The 24,263-nt window shown below is 44.4% G+C and overlaps 1 protein-coding gene across 1 annotated transcript; it reads left to right on the top strand.

Moving 5' to 3' along the window:
- The first annotated feature begins 2,169 nt into the window (after positions 1 to 2,169).
- On the top strand, positions 2,170 to 2,829 carry LOC127330090 (agamous-like MADS-box protein AGL80). Its single transcript, XM_051356434.1, has one exon. The coding sequence runs from the start codon at positions 2,170 to 2,172 to the stop codon at positions 2,827 to 2,829; it is 660 nt and encodes a 219-aa protein (XP_051212394.1).
- Positions 2,830 to 24,263: the final 21,434 nt, after the last annotated feature.

The raw sequence follows: 24,263 nt of genomic DNA, 5'->3' as shown, positions 1-24,263 counted from the left end.
ATTATTGCATCTCAGACATATTCCCTTCATGTTGCACCAGAAATATTGCCCACCAGCACTAAGCCTCACCCCGACCTGGGCCATGTCATCGCCATGACGTAAACATACCGTTGGTGCATAGCTGTAGTGGTGCGCCTGTAAGTTTTGAAAAAAAAATGATAGAAATTGAAAATAAAAATTTCTTCGAGATGTCAATGTGTTATGTGTTCTAGTTGTTAGGAATATTAACAAACATAAAATTCTACTTTCGATAAACTGGCTCCGGATTTTGCATACGACCTTCGATGAAAAAGTTTTTTATATAAAAATGTATCTAATGAAGAAGTCACATCTGAAATCAAAGTCCTACAGACGATTACCGATTTTTTAGATTCATCATAATCAAAAAGGAAAATGGATATTTCTGATCTTTTAGATTTCGATGCAAAAAAATATTGAAAAAAAGGAAAAAAAACATACCCCCGGTGTACCACCATATTGGGGCGTCGGCGACAACCTCGCTATAAGGAGCCGGTGCACCTTATACTTTCTCACTTTCTACTCATCCTCCTCTTCTCCTCCTCCTTGTCTTGCCCCTCTCCCTCCTTATCCCCCTCTTCCACTTCTTTACCTTCTCCCCCTCCTCCTTCCTCCCCCTCCCTCCGGCGACCCATTCTCTGCCTCCCTACGTTGACACTCCAGTGACCACCTCCTCTATCGACCACCATCTTCTCAAGCCGGCGACCTCCTATTCAGCGAGCAATCCTCTTTGGTGACTACATCCCCTCCGACGATAACTCAGTGGTTTGCTACAACGGTATAAACTATTGTTATAGTGGCTCTAACGAGTGTGTCCGACGAACCCGGTTCTGCTACAGTAGTACACACTTTTTCTCTGGAGATGTTTCTAACGTGGTATTTTTTTTGGCTTCAGTAGTACAAATTTTCAGGGTTTCTAACCTAGTCTCCGGCAAATCAGCCTTTTTTTGTGGGGGAACCTTTTTTGATGCATACTAGCGAAATTAGGTTTTTTTTTTTTTGCTACATAGAAGCAAAAGTAGGACTTATGTGGGAACTAGTTTTGCTACAATAGCACACTGCTTAGAGCCAAACATTTTTTCTTTATTTGGGCTTTATGAAAACAAACACGGTATGAAAAGGGAGGTGGTGTTTTTGGCTCATAGATCGATGCATATAAACCTATTATGCAAAATGCATAAATTTTTAAAAATATCAAAAAATTATGTATTGCTACTAGGGGGGCGCATTTTTAGGATTTTTGCTACGTACAGCGGTGATTGGCTACACTTTTTTTTCTACAATCGCTATGTGGTTTGCTACAATAGTACAAAACCAGTGTTGCACTGGCTCCGATGAGCGTGTCCGATGAAGTCAGTTTTGTTACGGTAGCTAATTTTTTTTCCGGATATATTTCTAACAAGGCCTCTATTGCTTCGGTAGTACAAATTTCCGATACCTAGTCTCCGAGTTAGTATTTTTCTTTTGTTTTGTGGGCGAACCTTTTTTATACATAGTAGCGAAAGCGGGGTTTTTTATGCTACATAGAAGCAAAAGTAGAATATACCTGAGAATTAATTTCGCTACAATAGCACAATAAAATTGATCAGAAAAAAACAATATTTCTTTATTCGGGCTTCATTATGAAATCAGAGGCGGTATGAAAAGGGAGGTGGTGTTTTTGGCTCATAGATGCATATAAACCTACTGTGAAAAATGCACAAAAAGAAAATTTAAAAATATCCAACAAATCTGAAATAAAATAGTGGACAGGTGTCGGCCTCTGAACCAGGGTGATTGGGGGCTTTATCCCCTTGATAGTTGAGACGTCCAGCACTCCCCTTGCTCTAATTGAAAGGCTAATTGAAAGTTCAAAAAAAAAAAAAGAGTCATGGCTCGCCCGTTAACGGGCAAAAATTATCACAATGGAGATACGTAAAAGGTGTGAGGTCTTCTTAGGAAAGAATTAATTCTCCTCTCTCTAGATATACATTGCGTAGTACAGCATATATATTTATATCCCAAAACAAAATCTTTTGTGTTTCCTTGCATATATATTTGCAATTAAAAGTATCCATATATTGCACAGTACTTTAGCTATAAAACAAACTCCTCTCACCTATCACCAAACACACACATACACCATCCGGTAGATCTCCTGGGTTTAGTGCCATGGCTCGTCGTCGTGGGGGCATCAAGATTCGATACATCATGGACCGTGCGGAGCGCAGGAGGACGCTGGAGAAGCGGCTCCCTAATCTTCTGAAGAAAACCAGGGAGTTCGCCGTCCTCTGCGACGTCCCCACCAGCCTCCTCGTGTACCTCCCAGGTAAGGACCAGCCGGTGGTCTGGCCGTCGCAGGAGGCGGCCCTAGCCGTGGTGCGTCGGTACAAAGAGGAAAGGGACTTGCAGAGGTTCAGGAATAACCTGGACGGCCCGGAATTCATCCGTAAGATGATTGCCAAGGCGAAGGTGGAGCTGTCCACCGTCCAGCGCCAGACCAGAGACAAGGAGATGAGCCTCCTCATCGACGACTTCTTCGCCGGCCGCCGCATGAGCTTCGACGACCTCTCACCGGAGGTCCTCGCTGCCCTCGAGTCGACGGTGGAGAATAAACTCCGGGCCGTCAACGCTCGCCAACAGAAGCTCCTTGGCGCAGCCGTCCTGCCGCCCCTTCCTACGCAGCTGGTGCAGCCACCGCCTCTGGTTATGGCGCCAACGTTTTCTTCGAACCTGCCGCCCCTTCCTCCGTCGCTCGACGCCAGCGATGTCAGGGGCCTCCCTACCACGGAGGAACTTCAAGCTTTCTTCATGAATGGTGAGCTGGCCTAGCTATCTTACCTTCCGGCGGTGCTCTTGATGCTACATGCATGGCCGTCGATCCAGTTATCATTCGCTTTAGTTTGTCTGGTTTCCTTTTAAACATTGCTGCTGTCGGCCAGAGTCTTATGTTTGATTCCTGGTCATTTTATTTCTGTCGAGTCGTCCAGTGTTCGATCCATATCATCAGTATGTTCCTTGCCTGCTCGCCATGGCATGTAATTTTCAAATTTGCACAAGGCTTGTGTTTCGCTCTATCTCCATCTGTATGGTGTAATCCTTGTCATATATATCATTAATTGATGGAATTTATATTGTTATCAAAATAGTCTGGCGCCCTGCTATCTTCTTTAAATATACCATATCTTTCCTGTTTTGTTATCATGCGGCTGTTCATCAACGTTTCCAGTATATGACATGAATTTTTGGGTGAAATTGGCCATCGCCGTACTTGTTTTGTATATGGACTCGTGTAGGGATCCATAGATACTTGTTTTGTAGATGGATCGCCAACCTTTAGAACTAGCGAGTTTGCCATGCATGGACAAGTACATTGGTGCCCACACATGATTCTATGGAAAATGGAAAATATACTTTGTTTGCACAAAAAAAGTCAGCATATTATGCAATATGTGACTGAATAATTTTGAAAATGAAAGAATCTTGACAAAAATCTACTAACAAACGAGCCCTACTTCAGTGCTCCCCCCTAACCCCAAGTTTGAAGGGGTAATTATGCCCCGCCAGTTTTTTTTTCTTTGGCCCGTTAAAACCCATATCCAAGCCCCGTATATCTATGTGTATGAATACCGTACGTGTACTCTACGTCAAAAAAAAAAAATGCACGCCCCTACCGGACGATCTAGTTCCGTCATTCTCGACCCACGTCTTGCATACGCGAATTTTGGAACAGCCACGGATGAATCTCTTCTCCTTGATAGCCAGGATCCGATCGATGCTGTCGTACGCAGCTGCTCCGTCAGAACGCATCGGGACGCCGCCGTACGTAGCCTCTCCGCCGGCACGGATCGGTTCCGCAACGGCTGTTCCTCGCTACTCGTCGCGATCCTCAGTGATCACGACGCCGCTCTAGATCCGCCAGGATCCGATCGCCGCCGGCTGCTCTCGGTCTCTTCCTTGCTAGGGTTTCCATACCCGATCGTATCCAGCTCCGCGATGTTTCGGTCTCGCCCTCGTCAGCGCACACGTGCAGGTGGAGACGGAGCGAGCACATACGTATACGTCGCGTATGCATACGCGTACTGTGTGACCAGGCTGTACAGGCTTTCTTGTGGGTTCTACGTACACCATATAGAGTGCGAGTTTACCATCATGCCCTCCAGTCCGAAGGGGTATCGGAGGATCTTAGCCGTCCTTGTGTTTCACAGACTTAAGTTTTGACTTGGGGTGGAGCAAGTGCTAACAAACGGAAATTTGTCGACCATAGTGGATGTAACAATTGATTATAGAATAATGATTCAATTATTTTTTGTCGTTGTCTTGAGTGACAATAAAAGAAGAGAGTGGACTTTTGGAGCAGGTGCTTGGTGAGCACCCGTATCCATACCGTGTATACTGCATCAAGATTCGTGCAAATTCTTTTTGTTCCCCTCTCAAACAATTTCTCATTTTTGTATCTCTCGCACCACACATTGTTTGAACAAAAAAATTGCAGATCACTTAAACATAACAATTAGAACATGGGAAAAATATTTTTGATTTTTTATTTCATTGTGTAAATATATATTTCAAGAATTTATTTTGAATTTTAAATAATTTGAAATTTGAAATTGCACAAAAAAAATTCCGAGATATTTTTGTCTCGTTCCATTTGTTATTTTTTAGTGAATTGCAAAAAATCAAATCAAAAAATTACATAATTTGAGAGATATAAAAAAGAGAAAATGAAAAAGTGTGAGGGCTCTCTCACACTTTTTCCTAAAAGAATCATCAATAGCAGCAAAGAGAGAGTTCATAGATTCAAGGTGGGTCGTTGTTTGGTCAGGCATAGATGGTTAAATAGTGTTCATAAGTCAAGACTCTAGGAGAGAGCAGCGGAATGGATAAATGTGAAGAAAATACGTACAACACCGATGGGAGCAATTTGAAAACTATAGGGCTCCACTGAAGTTCTAGGAGCCGGTTTTGAGTTGTTAGAAAAACGAATTCTGAATCAGGTAGGCCTCTTTGCTAGATTAATTAGTTAACAAGTGTGTAAAAAAAATACTAAACAGTAGCATAACGGGAGTTAGCTGAACCTTCTTACAGTGGCAAGTCGTAGTGTTAATTTCATTTCCTACATAATATGCGACCGTAGTTCATGTTATGTACAATTGTGGATTTGTAATCAATCCAAGTGATTGTTAGAGGACTGCCAAGCCGCCGATAACCTCGAACGAAGAGGCTGTTGGAGCAATGGCTACTCCCTACTGTGCCTAAGGGCACCGGAAGCTTGCACACATCTGTTCGTGCCCTCCCCATACGCCACAGCGGTCTGGCAGCGCGTTAGAGCTTGGACGGCAGTAGTTTTCCCCGTCCCAAACCCCTACCAGTTTCGCCAACACCGATGAATGGTGGCTGCATGCACATCAGGAAGAGGCTCCAAAAAATCATAGGCGAGACTTTCGCACGGTGGAAATTCTTGTACACTAGAAGATGTGGAAGGAGTGGAACTCCGAGTTGTTCAACAACATATCCCACAAAGTCTTTGAAGCTATCCGAGAAGAGATCTTGCTGTGGCGGTCAGCATAATGTCCATATGATCTCCAGTAAGCGTGTTTAGCATAGCTCGCTCCACCTCCAAGCTAGATTAAATGTAGCTGCCTAACTATCTCTCCTTAATAAAGATTGGCCATATGCTATTCGGTTGTTTCAAGATGAAAAATGAATGCATAAATGCAGATAAGTTCCACTGTCATCATATTACCAAAAAGTATAATTTTGAGGATGTGGTATTAGCATGGTTATTTCCAAATATATTATAAAATCAACATTCTTTTTTTCAGAATTAGACACATTGTTGTTTGATGTTTCAGTTGAACAAAACGGATCATCCATCATCAGCCATTTTTTCTATGTGAAAGATTTAATCCAACGATAATGACACTACTGATCAGTACGTGGTCAATGCGGTACTCGTTTTTTTTTCAAAATGGGGGTAAAATCCCCGGCTTCTGCATCATGATGATGCACACGGCCTTTTATTAAAAATCCAAAGTATCGTTGTTTACAAATCACGCATCATCGAGGATTCATACAAGAATCAACCATCAAAAAAGTAACATACTATGACTACGAATTAACATAGCCTTCTAGTATGTCGCCAACCAGCCTGGCACAAGATATCCTGAGCGACCATCAGGAGCCGTGTGCAGCCAGAAACCATGGCATCCCGCTGTCCCTCCGGAGAAAGCTGGGTCCAAAGCTGGACCCAATGGGAAACCATATGAATAACCTGCAAAAAATGAAAAGAGGGTTTTTTTATTAAAAACTATGTCATTTCTGCTCCTCCAAATAGCCCAACATAAAGCAGAAACCCCAATCCGGGTATACGCTTTAGATTATCTATCTACTCCATTTAACCAATTACCAAACATATTGGCAATATTGGTGGGAGGTGGAAGAACATAAGTAAAGTTAACTATACGCCATAAGAGTTTAGCTAAAGGGCATTCAATAAAAAGGTTTTGGATGGTCTCCTCTTCCCCATAGAAAACACATTTTGTACACCCATTCCAATGACATTTAGCTAGGTTGTCCTTGGTTAACAACACCTTGTTACTCAAGAACCACATAAAAATCTTAATCTTTAACGGAATTTTAACCTTCCATAGATATTTTCTGAGAAAGGGGGTATGGTCACACATAAGATCTTCATACATCGACTTTACGGTAAACAAACCATTTGGTGTTAATTCCCATATAAAACGATCTTCCTCTTCAGTCAAATGTACAACCATTAGTTTCCTACATAATTGTAACTATAGATTCCATTTATTACCATTCAAGACTCTTCTAAAAGTAATATTCAACAGTGACTGACCAAAAATATGCGCAGCTGTGACATTCTTATGATGGGAAATATTGTATAGTGACGAGTATTGTTGGGCCAATGAAGTCTTGCCCAATATCTTCCCAGAAGCGAGTCTGCAATCCATTACCCACTTTGAAAAAACCCCTAGAAAAAACTCTTGTTTGACCTCCATTAGACCTTTCCAGAATGGAGAGTCAGTCGGTTTCGCTTGAACCTCCGATAATGTCTTCTGCCTGAGGTATTTGTTATGTAGCAACCCTTGCCACACCCCATTTACTCAATAAACATCTGTTTTTTGATTTCAAGAACTTCAATACCTAAACCCCCTTGATCCTTCGGTCTGCAAACAATGTTCCATTTTGTAAGCCGGTATTTTCTGTTGTTTTCGTCGGACTGCCAAAAGAATCTAGATCTATAGAAGTCCAAACGTTTTCTTACCCCAACGAGTATTTGCAGGAAAGACAGCATAAACATCGGTAAGCTAGTTAATACTGAATTAATAAGCACTAACCTATCACCATAGGATAGCAACTTCCATTTCCAGCATCCTAATTTACTCTCAAACCGTGTTTCTACCGGATACCAATCTGCATTTCTGAGTTTTTCGTAGTGGATTGGAATACCTAAGTATCTAAAAGGAATTTGTCCAGCATCAGATCCAAACATCTTCTTGTACTGGTCTTCCTCCTCTTTTGTCTTTCCAAAACAAAAAATCTCACTTTTATAAAAATTAATCTTGAGGCCCAATAGTTCTTCAAAGAGACACAAGATTTGCTTCATATTGACAGCTTTGTTGAGGTCATGTTCCAAAAAAAGGATAGTATCATCGGCATATTGTAATATAGAGAGACCACCCTCAACTAAATGAGGAATTAATCCTCCGACTTGATCATCTTCTTTAGCTCTTTCAATTAAGATGGCAAGCATATCAACTAAATGCGGTACTCGGTTATATATCTAACTTGAGCGAACAACAGAACCAACGTCAGGATAATAAAAAATTTAAGTGTACTACGTATCTTGATGAAGAAAATACCTAGCGCATTTGCAGACAAAAGAATGCAACAACCAAACTTCACCAATACTCTTTATTTCCGAAAAGAATAGTACACCCCATTATCTACATTAATTGGTGCACACGTCCATCACAAATAAACTCTGAGATGCACATATAATTTATCTATGTCTACTACTCTGTAATACAGTAGTAATTGGGATACCAAGTTTGCAACATGAAAATAAAACATTTAGGCAGCTCAGTAAATTACATACATACAGAAGTAATTCGAAGATGTAAGAACGAAACCATTTTTATTACATCACCTAGATCTCTACTAACAATTTTTTTTGTCTTGCAGATTATGGTTCAAGTTGTGCCTATAATTGACGCTTTAGATGTAATGACAAGGATATGAAAATCTAAGGGTGTGTTTGGATTGCAACAATTATGAACCATACCAAAATATTGGTCCCCCCATGGAATTTGGTGGTCGTTTGATCCTGTGCCAAAAAGTTGGCTCACCCTATGCCCGTGTTCTAGCCAGCCTATGGGCGAGTTGAGGGCGAGGAGAAGCCCCGACAAAAAAATGGTGACATAGCTTGCCATTCTCTTCCCTCTGGTCCCATATATTCTATTATTCTATTTCTCACTTTTATAGTGCATGATTGAGTGTGGTGTTTTGGAGCAGAGCTACATGCAGCTCTATATTTTCAAAGACTCAAAATTCGTATTTTAAAGTTTCAATACAATCTGAAACAAAATCCTAGAGGTAGCCAATGATATATGCTATAATGGTGCAAAATCTCAATGAAAAATGATTTGTATTCTAAGCTACACAAATTGATAAAATCTGACAAAATTAATAGTCTTGAAATATATAGTATTCACTATAAAATTTGTCAGAATTTGTCATTTTTATGTAGCCTAAAATATAAAGTAGTTTGTATTGAGATATTACATCATTGTAGTATACATCATGAACTATCTCAAGAAATTTGATTCGGAGATTTTAAAACTTTTAAAATACGAATTCTGATTGTTTAAAAATAAAGGGATATGTGTAGCTTGGCCTCCGTTTGAAGTTTTCCATGTAGCACGTCAGTTTCATTCTTTTGGCTTGTTATCAAGCAGTGGGATCTTGGTTCCTTGCGTTAAGCTAGTGCATTCAGCTCCGCAGGTAAACAAATTCCAGCGATGATGAGCTCGTTGCCATGACATGCATTGGCTACCATCTAAACCACAAAAAGTAACATTTTTTTTGGTCATGCCAAAAATTGTGGGGGAAATTTGGGGCTCAAACAAAAAAATTGATGATGTCTAATTTTAAACATGCCGAAAAGATCCCTCTAGGTTTGCAATAATAGCAGGCAACACTATTACTCTAGGTCAGCAATAGTAGCAGGTAATAACTGGGATATAGTTTGAAGATGATAGTGATATGGTGGAGAATGGGCGTTCCACTGCTTTTGGAGGATCTTATATTCGGTGTCTGGAAAAAATATTTGGAGAAACAATTTTCTGCATCACACTTAATAAAAATAATCATAAACTGCATATATCGGTAGAAGCAGAATTTTAATTAGCATGAAATAATTTAACAGTTTGCATTCTAACACCAGTACAAACTCATGCACGCTATTGTTATTTTGCAGTATGTGGACATGTGGGCATTGTATTTATAAATATGCTGAAAACAGTGAACGATAAAACAATAAATTAAAGAAACGTTGTAAGCAACCAGGGACTCACTTACACCCCCCACACTTCTTCCAAGTTTCTATTTTGTTATTTCTCCTAAACTAAAAACTATGTAATCGTCAAACTTCAACTTCGTAGGTGAGCAGCACAGTAAAACATGGATTTGGGAAAATGGATAATATTTTCTACAATTTAAATATGTAAAAATAAATTTAGTCAAAAATACGACTTTATATTTATTTGGTATCAAAAAAAATTATGACCTATTTTGCAACACTTCAATTGCATTGTTTCACAGACCTGCAAAGTTTCAGATAGATAATGTTTATTTGAGAGAAATAGAAAAGAAAAGTTGCTACAGAGTGAAAAATAAGCTAGCATGGGTCTTGAAACAAAGCTGGATCAAGCACAGATAGGGCCTATTGCTGAGTCCCGCTCAGGAACACCAATAATCTCATAGATTCATGAATTCATTATGAAGATTGCATCAAAATATTTTACACTAAACAATATCAAAAAGATGCCATGATCTTGGTAGATATTATGACTTTTGCTACATGAAACACCATTTTCAATCGTCAAATCTAATAAATTATTGAATTCACCACTGGTTCCGATGTCCATTCTTTCGTAACTATCAAATGTACTGAAAAATAAAAGATTGTAGATTTTCACATAAAATCATCGAATATACTAATAATGATAACCGCACACACATTTCCAGTTCTAACAAATGCTTAAAGAGTTTTAACGAAATCTTAGAATTACTATATTTTGATTTGTGTGTTGGTTTGGATGAAATAGAACTTAATTTATCTAGCTGATCAACTAACTGCACATCTTTAGTGAGTACAAGAAAATACTACTCCATATGTCTTACACTTTGTGTTTAGTTAATTTAATGAATAACTCAAGATTAATCCAATGAATTCGATATCCAATGCACACTAAATATACCTTTTCCAAAATTTCCATATAGCATCAACTATTGTATATGGAATAGAAATAATTATATGACTAAATAGTTTATGTAGTTCACAGTTTGATGATATAAATTTACTTGCCAACTAAGTTGGTGTAGGAGCGACCATTGAAGAATATAAAGATGTGAACAACTACATCACTAGTCTGCCGACCGCAATTAGTACATCTTCTCTCTCTCTATCTCTCTCTCTCTCTCTCTCTCTCTCTCTCTCTCTCTCTCTTTTCCTGTGTTGCATCAACAATTGCAAGATAGTTTCATTGAATGGAGTAAAATGTATGCTAGACTGCAGGAAGGTTTTAGCTTACAAGAAGATGCCATCATTCAAAAATAGTTTACATACGAAGAGGATTAGGAGGGTCCTATGAGGCTAGATCTGGATTGCAGTTTTTACATTAAATTACCATAGAGAGGAGACATTGCGGAGTCTTTGGTGGTGATGTCCTTCTTAGCAGCCAAAGGGTGAGCTTCTGTTTTATTCATTATGAATCGAGCCTGAGATTTTGGCAATGCGGTACGAGTGGATGAGATGGAAAAATGACGCATGGTATTGATCTAAAGGATATATGTTGTTGATAAGAATATTTGGCAGGTATATGAACTATTTTATAATGATTAATGTGTAGCTAGAAAGTGAATTTCAAATTAATAAATAAAAATTCATTTTATGTAATAAAACACATAATTATGCCTTCTAAATTATATTTTCCCCCCTACTGCTACAACAACAAAAACAAAGTTATCTGCATACAAATAGAGTAAAAGTTTCAATTATTTTTTCTCCTTTGTGCAATATCCTTAATGGGGGAATCTACCTCTGCCATTTTGTTAGCAACTTCACATAATAATATCCTCCTTTCTGACATGTATAATTCTACTTGCCTTACTTTTGCATGTAGCTTTCAAGATATTAATCTTCACCATACGCCTTCTTTGCTTTAACGATCTTAATTTACAGCATGCATCTAATTAATCAATAAAGGTTTTTTTAATAGAGCAATGTACAACTTTTGTTTGTGGCAGAATCAACTATAATGTGAGTTGGTTGTAGTTTAATTCTGCATTCATACATGAATCATCATTGGGCAAATATATTACTCATATGCCTTAATATTATACAAACTTTACAGTCAATTCAGGAAAAATATTATTTTGTCTGATTCAAAAATTAAATCAGCTTCAATATATTGTTTGAAACTTTATAGCCAGTTAAATTGAGTTATGTCAGTTTTCAACATGTATATTTCTAATGGCTTCATTTTGACATAATGGGTCGCGGTACTACATAAATATGTGGCTTTTCTAGGGTTCGTATAGTACAAGCATCCTCCAAATATGACTCACCATGATGTGTTTCTAGTCCCAAAGGTATCAAATTCCATGCATGTATTCTCGGCAACAAAGTTCGTTATATTGTTTATGTTCAAGCTTTTCGTTCGTTACAAGGGAAATTCTATTATTCTGCAAATAAGACATGTAATGTTGGAAGAATAATTAGAATAATGCAATTTTTGAGTGATACTTGATTTTTGTTTACTTCGCATTGCTAGACTACTTAATAAATCATATGTATGTATCTACTTGCTTTGTATCTATTACGATATTCCACCAAGAAGGCATATTAATGTTGGCAAAATGTGCAGGCAAATCGCTTTTAGTTTGAACAGAGTTATAGTTTAGATTGCCTATATATATTTGTTCAAATTTATTACTACATAGGATCATACAGTAGATAACCCGGATGTTTTGTGTGTGGCAAAACAGACATGAACATTATCAGTCTGCCTTGCGTTATTAGAAGAAAACCCAATGCCATTCTATTCGATATTCCAATGTTGTAAAGAGACTGAATCTAAACATTGGGGATGCGCTTTGAAGCAGGCAGCCTCCACAGCAGAGGGCTTCTGGCTGCATGATTATTCATCCAGAACTCCTGTTATGATGAACACGAATTTCCTACTGTTGGATATGAGGTTGGTGATCAATTGTTAGCTGAAAATTGTACTCTTACACGCATTGGTTATATCTTGTCGACAGAGCATTATCACACATCATGTGCATCAAACGGTTTCTTGACCAAACAGGGTAATAGTTTGTGAACTATATACATCTGATGTGAAGGATTTTCTTATTCACATATGTGAACAAATGTTTTTTATGTGTATACATGGACGCACATTTGGTGCTCCTGAGAATAGTGGTGCCCTTTTTTGGGAAATAATTGAAAATGATACTTTTCAGTTTAAAAATGCAGTTTTTCCATGTTAATATGTAAACATGGTATGTATATTCGTGCAAAGTTCTAGTAGAAAAACCTTTCTGTTTTGGGCAACAGAAAAAATTGTTGTTGTATATAGGAATAAACTATTATGTATCCAAAAACTTGTCATCTTTGTGTATCCCAAAATATAATGTATTAACAAAACTTCTGGCGCACATTCTACGTGTGTGTATATGTAGCCATGTATTTGTTTTTAGGTTTTTTTTGAGACTTGGAAGTATGAGTTTAAATTAATTTTTGAAAATGGTTCTCATATATACGATAGACCAGCAAAAAAATCATATATACATGTGGTAAACTATTTATATACTTGCATACGTGCTTGTGAGTAAATGTTTTCTTATTTAACATAAATGTGATGAAATATTCCTGATTTTGTAAATTTGGGGGAACAAAACATTTGGTGAGAAGGAAATATGTTTTATTTACACACATGTCATGATTCTTTGGTACCTTGCGTTCTATCCATGAAGTCTAGCTAGCAGTACATGTATCACACAAGTGTGGCACGACCCTTAACCTTGAGGGACTCTCCAAGGGTCGTGACACGCAGCAGGTACAAAGGCCTGCGAGGTCCATTTCGTCCACAATTAAATTATGGTATTCATTTTTCGACATTTTAGATTTGCATTAGATTGGACAGCGCAGCGTACTTATCTTCGAAAACAAAATCTAACAGAATATTTTGCGTATCCTTACAAATTTAGGCCTGCAATTACATATGTCCATATATTGGACAATAATTTTGCTATAAAAACAAGTCTTCCTCTCCTATCTCCTCACACACACACAACACAAACCTTTCGTGAGATCTCTTGGGTTTAGTGCCATCTGCCATGGCTCGTATTCGTGGTGGGAAGCTCAAGCTCCAATGGATCGCGGACCGGGCGAAGCGCAACAGTGCGATGAAGAAGCGCCTGCCAAATCTGGTGAAGAAGGCTGAGGAGCTGGCTGTTCTGTGCGACGTCCCCGTTTGCCTCCTCGTGTACCTCCCGGGCGAGGAGGAGCCGGTGGTGTGGCCGTCGCAGGAGGCGGCCGCAGACGTGGTAGCACGCTACAAGTCTGTGGCGGAGTCACGTCGGCTGAAGCGTAAGCTGGACGGCGAAGACATGGTCCGAAAGATGGTGAACAAGGCCAAGGCGGAGCTCTACAACGTCCACCGGGAGAGATGCGAGAAGGAGATCAACCTCCTTCTTGTGGACTTCATCGCCGGCCGCCGTGGGAGCTTCGCCGACCTACCGCCGAACATTTCCGCCGCCTGTAAATGGCAGGTGGAGAGGAAACTCCAGGCCGTCACTGCGCGCCTCCAGGAGATCCGTGGTGCCAGGGGTGGTGCCATCCTGCCTCCTCTTCCTGCGCAGCTGCAACTCGTTCCATTTCAACCGGCGCCGGTTGAAGCAACTCCTCTGATGATGGCGCCACCTTCTCCTCCGTACCTGCCAACTCCTCTTTTGCAGAACCATGTCCAAGATTCCGAGGCGCCGCTGTCGGAAGATGTGCTGATAGTTGAACCTCTTGCCATGGTGCCGCAGCGCTGGCAAATTCCTCCTGCTCAGGCCGTCGTCCCTGTAGCGCCGCTTCGTGAGGAGGGCGTGTCGATGATGCTGAATCCATCGGCATATGATGCTTCTGCTGCTCCCATGACCCTGGACAGCGAGCCACGCCATGGAAGCTTCCTCTTCGAGGTGCTCGACGCATGCGACGTCGCCGGCGACGGCAGCGGCCTCCCTACAAACGAGGAGTTGCACGCCGTCTTCCTCAAGGCTGGCATATTCACCCCACCGCAGCCCAACCCATCATTCGACGATCCCATGTAGATCGTCGGCCTCCCCTACTGGTGCTGCATCGAATGGTTTACTTTATTTGGGCTGCTGTCAGAATCTTAAGGTTGTTTGTTGGTCATTTGCCTTCTGTTTAGTTCGATCGGTAATGTCGTCGAAATATTCCTTGCCTTCCCCATGAGCGCCTGTATTTCGCTCTTTGAGTCTATGGACTATGGTGCCCGCGTTGTACTTGACAAAAATGGTAAGGTGTAATACTGTAATCCCTGTCATGTCATTAATTGATGGAATAAATATTGCTCGAAAACTAGTCTGGCGCCCAGCCATTTTTCTTAACAAATCACTTTTTTGTTTTAACATCTTGCCTGATTTTCTTAAAGATATTGTCAGTGTTTCCAAGATAAGAATGGTGTGGGAAAGAGAAATTGGTAATGCGCGGTGCTTGTTGTGCACAAGGACTCGATATAAAGAGTTGACATAAATAGGTTTAGTAAGGAGAACTGAGATTTAAAAAAAAACGTTTGGGCCAGTTGTGGACTTGTGGTTTTGTACTGGAACGGGGAACTGAGGTAGCCCAATCAACTGTCTCACTGAAAGCCCGATACTCGAACGTGGGGAAGATTCAAAAGTTCTTCACTCTATGCAGAAGAGAATAAGTATTGCTTAATTGGGTGTTCCGCCTACTAATTTGGGTTATTGGAGGCCTTACCAGGAAATGGGATATTCTATTAGGCATCAGTTAGTGTTTATATTCAGTTGCTTAGACTGTTCCTAAATCCTAACTCAGCTGCACACGATGAAAAGACTATCTAACTCTTCCATCTATTAGGGGACACCAACTGATGAAAAAGAATGGACGCCAAAAGCACAACCAACGAAAACAAGGCATTTTTTTTTTGTTATGGGTCATGGAATATGGCATAACCATCACTAGTGGAAAACGGGGCAATAGGCCCGGTCCATTTGGGCCTTTAGACCCGGTTCTTGAACCGGGACCAACAAGGCGGGACTAAAGGGGGTACCCTTTAGTCCCGGTTCAAAGATAAACCGGGCCTAAAGGCCTCAACACGTGGTGCGACCAGGGAGCTCGCGCTGGAAGGGCTTTGGTCCCGGTTCGTGGTACGAACCGGGCCTATGTTCCTCTGCCGCGGCAGAGAATTGCTCTTTCTCTGCCGCGGCTGATTTGGGCTGTCAGGCGTTTCTGCCGCGGCAGAGAAACAGTCTGTTTCCCTTGCCGCGGCAGAGTTTCAGCAATGCATATATATATCATTCAAGAAACCACAAAAAATCGTCATGAATATATATAGACATCGTCAACAGTACACGACATAGTCAACACAGTACACGTAATGCATGCATATTTACAATACAACTTTTCCTGAACGAATATCGTCCAACGTCACGATCTTCCGATAGTGCTCTCCACCTGGGGTAAGGACCTCGGTAATAAAGAATCCCGCGATTTCCTCTTGAATTGCTTTTATTTGATCCGCTGTTATGAGAGTGTCCCGCAGGCGTGTCATCTATATTTAAAAAAGGAGATCAATATATGAATGGAACTCAATACAATAGATGGTACTAATTAAGATTAATTGTGAAAATTTGTTATCGTACACGAGTGTGGTGTATTTGGGCATCCCCACCCTTGGGACAGGACATGTCACGCATGAAGGTGCAGACGTAGTATCCACATAAGTTATTCCCTTTTTCCTGCCTCATACACTTTACGAAAAAATAGTTCGATCAAACTAATAATCAAGCATCGTATTGAAAGTAAATATCATATATAAAGTTTCACGGACATAGCTATATATATAGTACTACTTACGGGGTAATCTCTAAATGTAAGCTCCGGTTTCCATTCACCCGGAACAGTATTGATGAACCGTTTCCAAGCCCTGCCCGGCAAAAAATAATGAGTAAATGAGTAATTGATTAGTTGATGATATCTTCGAATTAGAGCAGATGAAGATGCCAATACGAAATTGATTGAAACTACCTCTGGAGGATGGCAGCCATGTCCGCCCATTCCGCATATTCTTTACGTTTCGAGTCCATGACGTTTACGACTCCAAGGTGAAGATCAATGATTAGGAGAATAAAATGGAAACCGCACAAGCATAGCTCAATGATTACGAGAATAAAGTGGAAGGTGCACAAGCATAATGTATGTTATATATAACACTCACTTGAAGTTGTAGGGAAAGAATATATCCTCTTTGTCTGCTTGCTTCTCTAAAAACATTACGATGTTGTCCTCTGTGTCCTTGGCGAAGTCTCGAACCGTAACTTCATGAAGTGTGTTTGGGTCTATGAACCCCGTGGTAGGAGCTTGCCTCTTTTGTATTCCAGCTTCTTCATTCTGCATAATTAAATGTATAGCGTACACAAAGAATATAATGAGGATAATTGTTAGTGCAAATGAATGAGCTACAAACTTAATTACACAAATAAATCACTTACGTGCGTATAACCGATGACAGCTTTGTCGAGGGCGTCTTGATTGAATAACTGAAACAGCTTCTTCTACGTCAATGTTTATCTCGTCTTCCCCCGGAAGTAATGCTCATCTCTAAGATACAACGTGAGGTAGCGATCACCTCTTCGACAAAGCTTTCAGTACCAGTCATGCAACCTTCGCATCCGAGTCCCTAGACGCGCGAGCTCGCCAGGTTTGACGAGATCAGATCCGTATCTATACTTGTTTACCATTTGAGCCGTCGGATAGTAATCTTCGTACTCAACCGATGCTCCCTGAGCTCTAGCCGCCCGTTCGATCATCGATGCCGTCTCGGATCATGATATGGCTCCACGATGAAGTGGGGTGCGGCCTTAATGTCCTGCTGTCCAAGCTGGGCGACTTTTTTTGCTTCTTTCATCGCTTTAGAGGACTGTCCAAGAGAGCGGTCATAATCAGCTCTCAGCTCAGGTCTCTTCATTCTCGTCTCGGCAAAGTGCTTCACTGTCTGCGGTGGAATAAACATCTTCTTCGGCGCAGTTGCAAGAAACGCCTTTTGCTCTTCGATCTGCTCATGTGGCAACAACTCGAGTCTGCTCCCTCATTGGAGTTGATGATCTCTTCGGAGCTGTAGGAGGTGCCGCGGACCGCTTCCTCTTTTGCTTAGGTGGAAGCGGCGGAGTCTCTTGACGAGGAGGAGGAGGCGGCGGAGTATTTTCACGCGGAGGAGACTGGTCATGGATAGGGGAATCATCATCGCGCAGAGGAGAATCATCACGCGGAGGAGACTGAGGTGGCGGAGGAGGCGGAGGTGGCACGCTTGTTGGCTTCTCACCCGGAAACACAATGTTCTCCTTCCGCCATTGCACGGTGGTTCTACGGGCTTCTCCCGCTTCTTTGATTTCCCCATCTTCACCTGCAGGGTGCTCAAGCACCAACCCTCATACTCTCTCAACACTTCATCCACCATCACAACAAGAAAGTCGTCTTGGACCGGACGGCAATGGTAAGACCTTGTAGGTAAGAGGATGCCGACCGCCGCCTTGAAGGATAGGTTGAAAACTTTAACATGCAGCTCACAAGGACGGCTCTCAGTGAGATCATCCACGGGGGGGTAGCGAGGAGGCTCGACCACCTGGTCATCATCACCATCATTATCCACCTGCTGAGAGGAAGCCACGCTGCTTTTCCGGTGTGGCTGAGATTGCGCGGGCGATGGCATTGAGCGGTGCAGGATCTACAGCACTGCCCCCGAGCCATCCGAGATGTAAGTACTTGGGTTACCATGGTTAATTGGGCTTGCATGGTGCTCATACCCTCCTCTAAGTTAGCCAGGCGGTCTGTTTCCCTTGCCTTCCTCCTCTCATGGCTTTTATCAGAAATCTCTTCCTTTCCGCAGAAAGCCATACTTCCACGGAACGGAGCCTGTTCGTGCCTCGTGTTCGTCCGCCGTGTTCTTTGTTCCCAAGGGCGCGTGTCAGCTCATCGTTCTCTCTTTCGGGCTGGAACAACCCCGCCTCCACGTCCCTATGTGCCTTTTCCAGGGCATCAATGGGAACCTTCGATGAGCTTTCTTATAGATGCACTTCCCTGCTTCGGATCCAACGTTCCCCCAATCCCGTAGAACCACTCCTTGCACCGTTCGATCCAACCGTGTGTCCCTAATCTGATCCCTTTATCGGTCGGTTCCGCCTCAGCTGCCTCCCACTTAGGACGGTTAGCCCCGTATCCACCTGGACCTTAATTTGGTGATATAGCTTCAACGCAAAGATTTGCCTTATTTATTTCCGACCTTCTCAAAATTCTTCCGACTCCGTGCGGTACTTCACGAATTCGTCCCCAAAGTGACTTTTTACCTTCTCACCGTCCGGAGTCTTCTTTAACTTGATAAGTCGGCGCAATCTTTTCTTGTGGCTCTTGAATAGTTCGGCCATCTTCTTCTTGCCAAACTCGCGGAGGGCCTGCTCCATCTTGGCCTTCTCGCGTCACCCCCTCTTCGGGTACTATGTTGAAATGTGCCATGAGCTTGTTCATAATGCTGTTTTTGGCTACATCATCGATATAAAGACCTTGAGCTTCTTCCTCTGCAGACAAAGACTAGTCCCTTCGGCTTGTGCCATTCTCGAACGGTGATCGGACGTGGTCCCTAACAAGCACTCCGCATTGAGCTATAAATGCCTTTGCACCTTTCTGGAGCAATCGGTTTACCATCATTCTCGATGTGGGTGATGTCGTGCCTAACACCGTCATCCAACTTTTGGCCGGGCCTCGCTTCCTCGACTTTACGTAAGAAGTGCTCGATCCGGAGGGCTAAAAAAGAAATAGTTCATAGTCAGTACAATTTCATTAGTTAATGCATCTAGTCGATCAACAGCGGCTTAATTAATTTATATACCTCGGTGATAACTACAGTTCGGGAGCCATTATGATGATCTTGTTCCTCACCGCGCCACTAGGATCTTCTTCCTCAATATCCTCCGCTCCCTCACCGGAGGCATTCAAATAAGTTGCGGTGACATCGTCACCGCCATCATCTGGAATAACGTCGTCGTCGCGATCATCCAGAGTACCGTTTGCTATGAGTTCCTCCATGAAATTTTCTTGAATTTCATCTCTCTCCATGCTTTCTACAACGACCTGCAAGCTATACATAGGAACCATCATATGATCAAATTAAGGATAATGCAGAAAACTGAAAATGGAGTTACATATGTGTAGTTCTTAACTAAGGATCGATAATATAGTGCTGAAAGCATATACTGCAGCTTACATGCATACATAGATCGGGTTCATGTTTATTTAACCCTAATACATATCAATCACTACTACAACCACTCAACCGCGCAGACCGGGTCCTAGAGGGCGCCGATCGGGTCCCGAGCCGCGCTGGTGTGCCCCCAAAGCCACGGAACAACAACGGGAGCATAGCTAACATGAGATCCCCGCATAACGCTCCATCCGGTCCTATACATGTTGTCTAACGCGTACATGTAACGGCGAACGTGCTGGTCCTCCGCTTCAATGCGCTGAGCTACCTCCTCCGGCGGGGCCGGCTCCCTCTGAAACGACCGTGGCCCATAAGACCTCCACCAAAGAATATCCGGGTCGACAACGGGACCCGGATTCCGCACCAAGGTGCGCGACCCGGAAGCTAAGACCTCCCAATGCCACCCCGGCGGAGCCCAGTCCGGACCTCCCCATCCGCTCCATCTCCTCGGTGAGAGTCGACCACGGCCCGCCGGCTGTCGCCGTCGCGGCATCGTAGCTACGAAAACAAATCTTATATTTATACTAATATAAATAAAAAACATGATATTGTGCTAAATAAAAAACTTCACTACTTTTGTACTAACGCCGCGTTCCACGACCCCTGTTTTGGGGGCGTCGCGGGCGCCGGCGAAGACGGCACCGCCACGGACTCGGCGCTCCTCCTCGCTCGCTTCTTTCTCTATTTCGCGACCCTAAGTCTATGTCGCGGCGGCATCGCTACGGACTCGGCACCGCCACGGTCTAAGTCGTCGGCGCACAAGTGCGGCGCCGACACAAATGAATATATTTTCTAACTTTTCTAACTTTTTCCTAACTAATTTTACTAACTTTTTTCTAACTAATTTTTCTAACACTTACTAACTAGTTTTCTAACTTTTCTCTAACTAATTTTACTAACACTAATTTTTCTAACACACTAACTACACTATTTTTTTTTCACTAAATTTTACTAACAAACTAATTAACTACACTAATTTTTCTAACACACTAACTACACTATTTTTTTTTTCACTAAATTTTACTAACAAACTAACTACACTAATTTTTCTAACACACTAACTACACTATTTTTTTTTCACTAAATTTTACTAACAAACTAACTACACTAATTTTTCTAACAAACTAACTACACTATAATCTAACAAATGAAAAAAAAAAAAAAAAAAAAAAAAAAAAAAAGGGGATGTGGCCGGGGGCCGGGCTCACCTTTGCCGAGGAGGAGGCGCGCGGTGGCGGCTTGTGCGGAGGGGAGGCGGGCGGCGCGGGCGTGGAGGAGGCGGACGGCAGCGGCGCAAGCGGGCGGCGGTGGAGAGGAGGCGGGCGACGCGACGAGGCCGGGCGCGGGAGGGCGGCAGCGGCGTGGGCGCGGGAGGGCGGCGGCGACGTGGCGCGGCGGCGGCGTGGCGCGCGGAGGGCGGCGACGGCGCCGGGTGCGGAGGGCGGCGGCGCGCGTGCGCGCGGCGGAGCAAGCAACTTTGGCGGCTTCGTCTGCGCGCGTCGCGGCCGTCTCGCGGGATTGATCTCCATGCGGAGACGAAGTGTTTTCTTTTATACCCCCCCTTTGGACCGGTGCGTGTTACAAACCGGGTCCAAAAAGGCCTCTTTGGACCCGGTTTGTAATACAAACCGGGACTAAAGGCCATTTTGCTGCGTTTTATTACTGCGCGCGCAAAAAGGCCTTTAGTCCCGGTTTGTAATACAAACCGGGTCCAAAGGCCAATTTTTTAAAAATTTCATTCCCGCCTTATTTCAAATGAAAAAAGCCACCGCACCGCCACCGCCTTGGCCACCACCGTCACCGCCGTAGTGGCCACTGCCGCCACCGCCACCGCCGCTTCACCACCGCCACCGCCGTATCACTGGCCACCGTCGGCACCGCCGTGTAGCCCACCACCGCCACCGCCACCGCACGGCCACCACCGTCACCGCCATGTACGGCCACCGCCGTGTACTGCCCACCACCGCCACCGCCACACGTGTCCCTTCCCCGTGCCACGTGTCGCCGCCGCTTCCACGTGCCTCGCCCCGCCTTGCCACCGCCATGTACGGCTTGCCACCGCGTGTCACGCTTCACCACCGCCACCGCCGTGTCTTGGCCACCGTCGGCACCGCCGTGTACTGCCCACCACCGCCACCGCCACCGCCTGGCCACCACCGTCACCGCCGTGTAGTGGCCACGGCCGCCACCGCCGCCCACCACCGCCACCGCCGTGTATCGGCCACCGTCGGCACCGCTGTATCGCCCACCACCGCCACCGCCACCGCCTGCCACCACCGTCACCGCCATGTACGGCCACCGCCGTGTACTGCCCACCACCGCCACCGCCACACGTGTCCCTTCTCCCGTGCCACGTGTCGCCGCCGCTTCCACGTGCCTCGCTTCGCCGCCACCGCCGTGCGACGTGTAGATCCCGCTTCCACGTGCCACGCCCGCCGCTTCGCGCCACCTGTCGCCGCCGCTTCCACGTGCCACGCCCGCCGCTTCCGCGCCACCGTCGCCGCCGCTTTCCACGTGCCACGCCCGCCGCTTCCCGCGCCACCTGCCGCCAAACTTGCCGCGTCGCTGTGCTATAAAGCGCCGCGTCTGTGCGCGCGGAACCACACGTCATTGCGTCGCCTGCTTCATTCGTCGCCGGATGCCGCCGCGCCGTCGCGGTTCGTCCGGCTTCCGTGGCGCGTCGAGCGCGTCGAACGGTAGGTTCTACGCCGAGATGCGTGCGGTGGCTTCCGGCTCACCCTCGGCACGTACAACACCCCGGAGCTGGCGGCGCGCGCTTACGACGCGCCGACAACGACCCTCGGTGGGACGACATTTGGACCGAGACAACCTCCGACGACGAGTAGATCGACTAGACTAGTTGTTTATCTATTTTATTGTATTTTCAAGAAAGTCGTTGTGGCAGACGCTGATGATGAGAAAAGTTTCCCGCCAGATTACAGGTGGCATTAAAGTCCAGTAACTCAACTGAAAATTAATTAAGATACATGGCCGAGATAGTACTCGTGCCTAGCCCTATAGTACTCGTGCCTAGCTCAACTGAAAATTAATTAAGATACATGGCCAGATTCGATCGTTCGAGTCATTCAGTCATACTCGTGCCTAGCCCTATAGTACTCGCCACCGTAGTCGTCGTAGTCGCCGTCATCATCGTCGCCGGCATCGGGGTCGCGGTAGTCAAACCTCGGCGGGAGAGCACGCGTGGGCTGGGATCGAGGGTAGCGCAGCGGGGCCACGGTGGGCCATGACGCCTGGAGAGTTCGGTCGCGCCACCACAGCCGACGGCCGGCCTCGTTGAAGTTCGAAGGAGGCGGGCCGCCCTCCTCGTGCTCGGCGAGCGCCCTCTCACGCCGATTGATGAAGAAGCTCTCCCAAGTCGGGCTGTAGTCGGGATGCCATCGGGGATTCCTCCGCCGCTCTGGCGTGAGCTCGAAGTAGTAGTGGTTCGTGATGGCCATCTCGCGCGCCACACCTAGAGGGACAGGAGGGACCGGTACCCCTCCGACGCTCAGCAACCAGCCGGTAGGGACGCGGTAGCCCGGCGGGCAGGGGTAGTTCGACGCGCAAAGCGCCTCCGCCTCCCGGAGGGTTAGAGATACGATGGAAGCCATGTGACCTGGTGATGAGGTTTGCAGATATGAGTCTAGATGTGATATGTAAATGGAGGCCAAGCCAACATATATATAGTGAAAAAATGGCGGGAGGACGGAGGCGGGAAGCAAGTGGAAAGCGCGGGAAGAAAAATAGGCGGGAACGCATGGCGCCAAAACTGCTCGGTGGGATAAGGACGTGTGGGTAACCTTTAGTCCCGGCTGGTGGGTACAACCGGGACTAAAGATCCTTTTTTGTGTCATCTAACAAACCGTCGCTGGGATACCGACCTGTGGGAAACCTTCAGCCCCGGCTGGTGGGTACAACCGGGACTAAAGATGTCGGCAGGATAAGAACGCATGGGTGGACGCATTGCTCGATGAGATAAAGCATGTAGCGCACGACGCCCGTCGAAGGAACAAGACAAAGTAGAAGAGGTGCCGTGCCTATAAAAGGAGCATCGATACGCCTTGCCAAGCCCCCCGAACGACTACATCTCATCTAACAGTTGTTGGGGAAAGGGTTGGGAAATCTCCGTGGCGCATCTCCACTTTTAATATCTTACATACAGTTACATGATTACACAAAAATAAATGGGAAATTGATTGCCATGTTGAGATACTCATTTGTGCCATGAACATTCTTCAATTAACTTGATGATGGAGCATCTTCATCATTTAATTAATCTTCTTCGGCCGTAACCATGGAGCATCTTCATCATTTAACTTGATGCTTGGATCAATGTTCACTCAAGGGTGGAATTTCATCAAACTGATTATAATCTTCTGACATGTCTGTCTTGTCCTCCACTCCCACGATGTTTCTTTTTCCAGAAAGAACTATGTGGCGCTTTGG

The sequence above is a fragment of the Lolium perenne genome, chromosome 1 (genome assembly GCF_019359855.2).
Source record: "Lolium perenne isolate Kyuss_39 chromosome 1, Kyuss_2.0, whole genome shotgun sequence".
Taxonomy (NCBI): domain Eukaryota; kingdom Viridiplantae; phylum Streptophyta; class Magnoliopsida; order Poales; family Poaceae; genus Lolium; species Lolium perenne.
The sequence above is the reverse complement of the archived record's forward strand: the minus strand, read 5'-3'. Positions and strand labels throughout refer to the sequence as shown.